The sequence below is a fragment of the Ruditapes philippinarum genome, unplaced genomic scaffold (assembly GCF_026571515.1).
Source record: "Ruditapes philippinarum isolate M1 unplaced genomic scaffold, ASM2657151v2 ctg18937_1_1_1_1, whole genome shotgun sequence".
NCBI classification, from domain to species: Eukaryota; Metazoa; Mollusca; class Bivalvia; order Venerida; family Veneridae; genus Ruditapes; species Ruditapes philippinarum.
The window spans coordinates 4,294-15,053 of NW_026862114.1; the positions used below are offsets into that span (position 1 = coordinate 4,294).

Sequence of the window (10,760 nt, forward strand, 5' to 3'; positions counted from 1 at the left end):
CTTAGACCTTCGTTAGAGCTATGCGGTACCAGTTGTTTAAGCTGTGAGGAATTAGCCGAGGTCTAATTTGAGTTCCGATACAAATATGAAGTGTCCACCCCAAGCAGTCGGTCACGTAGCTTACTCTACTATCAGTACGTAGAGTGTGATAACTGATAATTTTGAGAAAATGAAAATATAAACATATGTTCCCGATTAATAATTCAATTTATTTATTTGGAATATTACAATATTCCTTTCTAGTTCCCTATTCAAAGTTTCTGATATTTCTTTTTTATTAAAATATATGAAGTCTACAAAGTTTCTTATCAAAATGTTTCCAAGATTCTTTAACACACTTTTACATTAATTCTGATTCTTAATAGTCCTTATTCTTAATAATTCCTATTCTGTTCCTAACAATTCTGTCTTAACTTATTTTTTGTCTCTATATATAATATTCTTAAGTATTATTAGTCTAAAATAATTAATTGATTAACCAATGAAAATTGAAAAACATTGTCAAATGAAAAACTAAAAAAAAACATTAACCAATGAAAAATAGAAAAGTATTACACGATGCTTAATCTGGATAAAATTATCTGATGAAAAAAGGTATAAAACATATCCTGTATGTTACACAATTTCCTTATAGCATTAATTGCTGTAAGCTATAAAGTATAATAAAGAAATAACACCTAGACCAAAATGTGTTGATAAGTATCATCAAGATTTCAGAAACTAAAATAATCTTTTTAAATAAGTGTGTCTTTGATTTTCAATTACTTAAATAAACTTTACTAAAATATGCCTTATGGCTTTTCAAACATAAACAGTAAGCTTATTTACACATTAAATCTGAAAATAAAGCATTTATTATAAAAACATTATAATAGATTACATACACACTCACATTCATACATAAAAATATTATTACTATTTACATTTCCTTTTTATCATTTTATAATTTTACCATTTTTGATTATTTTATTTTTATTTTAAAAAAATGGGGTCAAATATGCCCTTGGTGGCATCTTCTACTTTTCAAAATTCGTAATCCTTTCATTTTAAAAACAAAGTCATTCCGGAGTGATAGCCCTAGAATATTGAAAATTCGTAACACAGGACTTCAAATGAAAATATAAAACTACGTACATTGTTAATTTCGAAATCACGAGAACAGGTTTAAAATGATGCTAAGGTAACACAAGAAGAGTGCCTGCAATATGGGGTTGCAATATATTTTGCGTGTTTGATAACTTCCTTTTGGAATTTCTAATAATCACGAGCTTTATTATTGAGATGCTTATGACGGGTGTTTAAAAGCGATTTTTTATTTCATTTTCCATTTTCGTGGAGCTCTGATTTTATCTTAAATTGTAAATTGTAAACAATGTCATTTGTGCGCAACAAAAATTATTATTGGGCGTAACTTGTATATTTGGCGCATAATTTAATATGCAGCCTACAATGAAAATATACAACTTTGTTGTATCGTATTTTATTTTCAAATGCATCTTATCATTTCGAGCAAATCATGATTTTCTTGGAAAATAAACATGCTATAAATTAAATTTTAGTTAATGATGCAAAATTATATTTTAACGTTTACGGTTAACTCAGATACGAGTATATAATTGATTTGAAGCGGAACACTGGATAAAGCACAAAAGAATTGAACTGCAGAAAGTTAAAACACACAAACGCTTTATCTTAGAAAATAATGTGTTATAATATAAAGGGCATCCATTCATTAATAACAAAGTTATAGCCAGTTACACAGGACTGGGAATCAGGACAGCGTCGTATACTACTATCTATAAACAAATGAAGTTTTGATTTATACTTGGATAAAACAAAACTTAATACCAAACAATCATATTTAATAATTAAGATGAGACCTTGACCTTAAATTGACATTGACTGACAATGTCAAATTAATGAAATGCTCTTGTTTTATTTCATAACTGGCTATAAATTTGTTATTTATAAATAGATTAATTTTAAGTTCTGCGCGTTACGTAGTATAGAACGTATGTCTCACATAAACTAGTGCGCGGATCACTGATGCGTATATCACGTGATCAGTGATTGGTCATGTGGTTTTAGGCGGTAAAATGCTCGTGGAAATCAGTTCTACGCTCGGTTTCGATTGTGAAGGACAATTTTATTCAAATTCGAATATTGTATTTCAGCCAGTTGTTGCATATGGCTTTGCAGTAAATATTTGTGATAAATCGGAAACATAAGACATAAAACAGATTTTATATAAAAAAATATGGAACAGTCATACAATCATTTATGTTGATAAAATATTTGTAACAAGCTATATAGGTATACTGTAACTAACCCTGGTATGATAGGAACAGTTATCCAGAGTCTTTTAACATTCCTTATAATGGGCTGATTGTTTAATCTCTGGTTTTTAACCTGACTTATCATATCTTGGTTCGTATAGTTTGTAAGGATATTCACAAAACGATAATATACAAGTGAAATTGTTTATCTTTTTGTATGTACATGTATACTGTTTGTCGTATCATAATGTATATTTGTATGTATGAAAACGAAGTTTTACAATAACATGTACTTGTAATCACTGCTCAAATAATAAACAATTATTTGCCCATTGCAAAACTGTGTTTGTGTTTTGTGCTAAATAAGGTTAAGACCTTCATATCTACACAGAACATCTTTTAGGTCAGGGCCTTCATGTATACCAAACTCAAATTGACATTAACTCATTCATTACCTTGACCTAGAAGGTCAAATTATTTAATTTTCACTGATTACCTCTAGAATCGGCTGTAGTTTGGTAATTAATCAATGGATTACTTCAATCAATCATACTTGGACAACCTTTTGGACAAGACCTTTTAAAAGGTTGAACTAAGCTTGACCTTCAGCTTTAAATGACCTTGACTTTCAAGGACAAAGTATTGAATTTTGGTTAAGTTGTCATAAATTTGTTATTTATGCACGTATTTAGCTAATATGTGGAAAAACAACATAACAAAACAACCAAACAGAACTTTGTCATTTATGTATGAAATTTAAAGACTTACTTGTTTCTTTAATTCTATTTTTAAAGGTTTGCTAAAACAGCTATTTGGCTTGCTTTTAGAAAAAGTAAAACGTTAGAACGTTGCCCCCGCCCAACGTTGACTCTTGTTAGAGTTTTTATGTACGTGGGTCAATATGTGACTTTCTACAAGAACCAATATAGAGTCTATTTCATCAATCATTCCAGTTTTATAAGTTGCTATTACTAATAGCCGCTTATTTTACAAGAGACATGATACAGTCACTGACAGCAATGGCAATTTCTGTAGCCAGTAAAGAACTTACATATTTTCTTAGTTTATTCATGCTAAACCTTATTTTTACTTTATTGAGGCCATCTTATTTAGAGTTGTTTCACTGGGATTATGTATTAATTTCAGTCAAGTGTAGTTATTTTGTACAATGGATATATAATGATGAATGTATTAAAATAACAATTGTCAAGGAGTAATCTTAAGATTTTCTCTTATAATTGCCGAGGTTTTAATGATAGCATTAAGAGGCGTGATATTTTTAACTTATTCCATACCAAAAAAGCTGATATACTCTGTCTACAAGAAACACATTTTATTAAAGAAATTGAAAAAAAAGTTTACTCCGATTGGGGTGGATTATGTTTTTTAGTCATGGAAGGTCTAATGCTAAGGGTTTAGCAATTTTATGTAGGAAAAATTTATGTTTTAAAATTAATTCAGTTAAAACTGATGACTCTGGAAATTTTATAATTTTACAAGTATCAGTTGATTCAATAAATGTTCTACTAGTTAAGGTTTATGCTCCAAACATTGATAGTCCTAATTTCTTTAAAAATATTTTTGATGTTTTAGATTCTTTTAGTGATAATGATTCATTACTTTTTTGTGGAGACTTTAATCTTGTTCAAAATCCAGACTAAGATTACCATAATTATAAATTAAAGGTTCATAATATTAAGGCTAGAAATTTTTTATTAGAAGCTATTGAAGAAAAAGACCTAATAGACCCTTTTAGAGAATTACATGGTGATGTCAGAAAATATACATGGACACGAACTAACCCTATACAACAAGGCATATTAGATTTTTTTTCTTGTAACAAGTAATCTGTATCAGTTTGTACGTAAATGTGACATAGATGTTAGTTATAGATCTGATCATTCAATTATATATTTAGATTTTTGTTTTGTTTCTGTTAGTCATGGAAAAGGTTTATGGAAATTTAATAATGCTCTTTTACATGACATTGAGTTCCTTGATATAATAAATAAGAAAATAGATGAAATAAAATTACAATATTGTTTACCAGTTTATGAAATAGATTATATTTTAGATATACAAAATACAGAAATAGTTATGTTTTGTTATTAATGCTGAACTTTTTTTGGAGACACTTTTAATGGAAATTAGAAGTAAAACTATTTCTTATAGCTCGTTTAAAGCAAAGGAAAGAAATGTTTATGAAAAACAACTAATGAAAGAAATTATTCATATTGAACAAAATTTAGCAATTGAAAATAAAGACAACTTTTACATTTACAAAATGAATTGAATGAACTTAGATGCAATAAAATTAAAGGTGCTATGATCAGGTCTAGGTCACAGTGGATTGAATTAGGAGAAAAACCTACTAACTATTTTTTAAATTTAGAAAATCACATTGTTTATCTAAAACAATTCCTTTCCTAGAACTTGATGACGGAACTTTTATATATGATCAAAAAGATATACTTACAGAAACTTGTTCTTATTATGAAAATTTGTATAAAAATGTTGTTTTGACTCATGACTCTGATATTGATAAAGAATCAGAGAATTGTGATATTACTATGTTGTCTCAGGATCAATCAGAAAAACTAGAAGGTCTCCTTTCGTACGATGAAGTCTCTTATACATGAAAAAATATGAAAAATAATAAAAGTCCTGGATGTGAAGTTAACTTTTTTAAAACCTTTTGGAATAGAATTGGACATTTTGTTGTGAAAGCTATTAATTATGTATATAATGCTAATTCATTTTCTAGAAATCAGAAATTAGGAACCATTACATGTATTCCGAAAGAAAACAGGCCAAAACAATTTTTAAAAAATTGGAGACCAATTACCTTATTATATGTAGTATATAAATTAGCTTCAGGTAGTATAGCAAATAGATTGAAAACTGTTTTAGATATTTTAGTGTCAAAAGATCAAACTGGATTTGTTAAGAATAGATATATTGGTGAGAATACTAGATTATTATATGATATATTGAAATTTACTGAAGATAATAATATGCCAGGTTTAATTATATTGGTAGATTTTGAAAAAGCTTTTGATACTCTGTCTTTTACATTTATTGAGAAATGTCTTTCGTTATTTTGTTTTGGTCCTATGTTTAGGAAATGGATATCTCTGTTTTTATATAATACTGAAACTTGTGTCATATTAAATGGTTTTTTATCCAATTTTTTTAAAGTTAGATGAGGTTGTAGGCAAGGCGATCCAATTTCACCGTATATTTTCATTTTATGTGCAGAGATATTAGCAGTAAAGATAAGACAATGTAAGGATGTAAAAGGCATAATTATAGATGGGGAAGAATGTAAAATTAATCAATTTGCAGATGATACATCACTTCTATTAGATGGTTCAGAAAAATCACTAGATACTGCTTTAAAGTTATTAAGTAAGTTTACAGAAATTTCTGGATTAAAGATTAATTTTGACAAAACTAAGGTTATTTGGATAGGCTCTCTTAAATATAGTACAAGGTCAATTAAGACAAGATGGAAATTAACTTGGGGTGATACTCAGTTCAAATTGTTAGGTTTAATATTTGATGTTGATTTAGAAAAAATGATTGATTTAAATTTTAATGAAAAACTTCAAAAAGTAAAAAATAGTATCATTCACTGGAAAAAGAGAATATTAACTCCAATAGGAAAAATTGCTGTTATTAAGTCAATATTGCTTCCTTTATTTACTCACTGTTTCACAAGCCTACCAACACCAAATACTGTATTTTTGAAAAACACTTAATGAGCTTATTTATGATTTCATTCGGGAAGGCAAGGCAAAAATAAAACAATCAGTACTTATTAAAACATACATAGAAGGCGGTTTAAACATGGTTGATATTTATAGTTATATACATAGTTTAAAGATAAAATGGTTTAAAAGATATGTTAGTAATAGCAAAAGTAAATGTTATAAGCTAGTAAACACATTGTTTAATATTGATAAATTTTTTAACACTGGAAAGATGTTTTGTAATTTGATTATTAGCAAAATAACAAATTCTTTCTGGATTGATGTTTTAAAAGCTTAATATATGGTGTTTGTAGATAAACTTTGTATAGATAATATAGAGCAAGTATTACATATGCCACTTTTTTACAATCACAACTTTTTAGCAGGAAACAGATATATTTACATTCACACATTATATAATAAAGGAATCAGATTTATAAAAGATATTATAAATGAACAGGGTAAATTTGTAGATTTGATATATTTAGAACAGGTCACAGGTAAACCTGTGAACTTTTTACAGTATCATAGTTTAAAACAGGCAATAAAAATGTACATGCAAAAGTTAAATATTTTTATTAGTAACAATTTGCTTAATGTTCAATATCATATAATAAATTGTTATGTTAAACCTATTTTAACTATGAATAACAATAAGAAATATGTTTATGAAATTATAGCTAAAAATTCAGACATACCTACAAGTCAAGAAAGGTGGAACACATGTTTTAAAGATAATAAAATTAACTGGCAGTTAATATATAGTTATGTTTTCAAATGTTCTAAAGATTCATATATTCAGTGGTTCCAAACAAGAATTATTCATAGAACTTTAGCTACAAACTCACTTTTGTTTAAAATGAAAATTGTTGACAATAAAATGTGTACTTTTTGTAAATGCTGTGAAGAAACACTTTTACATTTATTTTGGGAATTTCAGAAAATTCAAAGCCTATTTCAATACCTTAGAGAAAACTTACATAATTTTGATGATGTTCTTTGTTGTAAATCATTCATATTAGGTACAGAAACTAAAGATTTTAAATATGACATATTGTTTCTAGAATTGAAAAGATATATTTATTTGTCTAAGAGAAAAAACTTTTTACCTACGTGTATTGGTTTTAAAAATAGTTTGAAACTAGCATGGAATATCTATAGAAATACACATCTGACAGATGATGAAAATAATAGATGGTCAATTATAAGATCCTTAATTGATTAAACTACAATTAACATGTGAAACAAAACTTTACCTCGTAACAGATTGTTTAATTGTTAATAAGTAGTATTCTTTATTGGTAAAATATTTTTGAAAAATAGTTGGGTTTATTGTATGTATATTGTTTATATTTATATGCAAAGTATGTACTGTAGCTGTATTTGACAATATTTACATGAATATAATTATTTTGCAACATGTATATTGTATATTAACAATGTAAGGTATGATGGAGGATGACCCCGACCCCCTCATACCTATTACGGGGTAAATAAACGGGGTTACCCAGATGGGGCCTCAAAAAAAAAAGAACTTACATATGTGTATATACATCACTATCTATAAAGGACAATAAAAAGTAAGATACTGCAGCTATTTAAGATTTTACATAGGTTATACGTAACTGCGGCAGCGATTTCAGCTTTGGCTCGGGATCATAGGATGGTACCTTTAAGACAATAATATATAGTCGCATTCCTGCAGACATCTGTGGCATACGTTTTTACAAAAGAAATATATATATCATTACTGAAACCATTTAATAATTTACACGGGACAATACATGGCTATCTTTAGGATACAGTCCATTCCTGCAGTCATTTTACACGGGGTCAATCGCTATCTACAACATAAAATAAACAGTCTATTACAACAGGACATTTATATTTGTAGACGGGGCTATATATGGCTACATTCAGAAGACCAAAATCAGACCACGACTGCAGCCAAGCGCTTTGTGTGGCTAGGTACAAGAAAAGATATCATAATACGTGATACTATGGCGGACGTTTTTTCTAGTAGCTAGTGAAAATGATTTTAAAAAAGGATTTATTGGTACAAATGGAACTTTATTTAGAGTTTTAATAATTGTTTTGGAGTATTTTGGACTACGGTCTTATATTGTGAGTAAAGTTTGGCTATAAACAGTGATTTTGATGTCATAACCCAAATAAAAAAATGGCGGGAATGTTGACCATTTTATGAACTGTGAACTATGTACTAATATTAAATGGGCAAGAAAAAAGCACTAAATCTCAGTCATCTCTTAATTACTTAGATGAAAATCCCGGTAAACGCAACACCATGTCAGCCCAGAGTCCAACATCCCTGTCTGGAATATATGCATCAAATACAACGGGATATCAAGGCCTACCCCCTCATACGCAGTTTTTGACACTGCCACAATATACACAGCCCCCACTGAACAATTCTCAACAAATGGACATGTTTTCAATGATAATACAGCGGCTAGACACAATGGATAAACGATAAAGTCAATTAGACTCTATACAATCAAATGTAAACAGTATAACTGTAAATATAAGCTCGCTTGACCAAAAGGTCACTGGATTAGAGGCCAAAATCAAGGACATTGAAACAAGTCGAATTTTCGACAGCGATATACTAGACCAAGTCAAATCAAAACAAAATGAAATTGATGTACAGTTGGCAAAGTTAAACTATGGAGTCTGATCAAATTGCTCGGGAACACGGACTTCAGAGGGAGATCATAGACCTTAAATGCAGGAACATGGGGGATAACTCACTATTTTTTAATATCCCAGAAGAAAAAGATGAAAATTGCGAATCTAAATTATTAGACTTAATGGAATCAAAGTTACAGATCACTGATGCAAAAACTAGTATTAAACTCCAAAGATCACATAGAATCGGCGGGTTCACCCCTTCCAAGACCCGACCAATCGTGGCAAAATTCAGAGATTTCTCTGATCGTGAAAAGGTACGAAAGTCTGCAAAGCATCTTAAAGATACCCACTACGGAATAAGCGAACAATTCCCGGCAGAAGTTATGGAAAAAAGAAGAAAACTCCTTCCAATTATGAAAAAAGCCCGGTCTGGGGGGAAAGAAGCTTATCTCAGTGTGGACAAACTATACATCGATAAACAACTGTATAGAGGGCCTGTATAGGATAAAGCTGAGGGTGTTTTGAAATGTTGTTCCTGGAATGTCGAAGGGTTAACATTAGCAAAGCGTTCTTCTTGCGACTTCTTAAAACTCATTATCGGATATGATGTAATTTGCTTATCAGAAACTTGGACAGGTAAATCATCGGTAATAATAATAATAATCATCATCGGCTATAGTAATCCTATTCACTCTTATAGATACTTCCAGCACAGAAAAGCTAAACGTCATAGTGTTGGAATAATAATTTACATTAAAGATAATATAAGAAAAGGTGTTAAACTTGTGAAAAAAGATATAGACTGCATTGTATGGCTGAAACTTGGGATGTTTTTTCATACCGAAGAAGATATATATTTAGAAATAACATATTTTCCGCCGGAAAATTCGTCATTTCATAATATATATGAAATAGACTTATTTCAACAATTAGAAACTGATATCAACTATTTACAAAATTGGGGAGCTATATTTGTAGTAGGGGATCTTAATTCAAGAAAACTGAGATGACTTAAGTAGTTGGCTTTTTGATATTGTCTCGAGCAGGTTACCATGTACGCCGTCGTGTTAATTCTTAAATGGTTTAAGACTTAGGTTGTATTTGTGTCCCATGCAGGGGTACATATGCCCCTTTTTGGATAATAGTGGTTCCAAACAAGAATTATTCATAGAACTTTAGCTACAAACTCACTTTTGTTTAAAATGAAAATTGTTGACAATAAAATGTGTACTTTTTGTAAATGCTGTGAAGAAACACTTTTACATTTATTTTGGGAATGTCAGAAATTCAAAGGCTATTTCAATACCTTAGAGAAAACTTACATAATTTTGATGATGTTCTTTGTTGTAAATCATTCATATTAGGTACAGAAACTAAAGATTTTAAATATGACATATTGTTTCTAGAATTGAAAAGATATATTTATTTGTCTAAGAGAAATTTTTTTTTACCTACATGTATTGGTTTTAAAGATAGTTTGAAACTAGCATGGAATATCTATAGAAATACACATCTGACAGATGATGAAAATAATAGATGGTCAATTATAAGATCCTTAATTGATTAAACTACAATTAACATGTGAAACAAAACTTTACCTCGTAACAGATTGTTTAATTGTTAATAAGTAGTATTCTTTATTGGTAAAATATTTTTGGAAAATAGTTGGGTTTATTGTATGTATGTTGTTTATATTTATATGCAAAGTATATACTGTAGATGTATTTGACAATATTTACATGAATATAATTATTTTGCAACATGTATATTGTATATTAACAATGTAAGGTATGATGGAGGATGACCCCGACCCCCTCATACCTATAACGGGGTAAATAAACGGGGTTACCCAGATGGGGCCTGTAGCAGATTTTCTAAACTTTTTCCTTTTAATTTCTTTTTAACTTTTACTACATTGAAGACAACAAAATTCACTTTTAAATTCAGATTTTATTTTCACTTTTACATCCAACTATACTTTTTAAAACACCTTTTAACAACCTTTTTTAACACTTCTACACTTCTACACTTTTACACTTTTGCGCTTCTTACAAAATAAAGATTGTAATTCACTTATATAGTG

General features: G+C 29.1%; 1 protein-coding gene across 1 annotated transcript; it reads left to right on the forward strand.

Moving 5' to 3' along the window:
- The first annotated feature begins 8,712 nt into the window (after positions 1-8,712).
- Positions 8,713-9,180, forward strand: LOC132717995 (uncharacterized). The gene has a single exon (XM_060701606.1). It carries the CDS (start codon positions 8,713-8,715, stop codon positions 9,178-9,180), a length of 468 nt encoding a protein of 155 aa, XP_060557589.1.
- Positions 9,181-10,760: the final 1,580 nt, after the last annotated feature.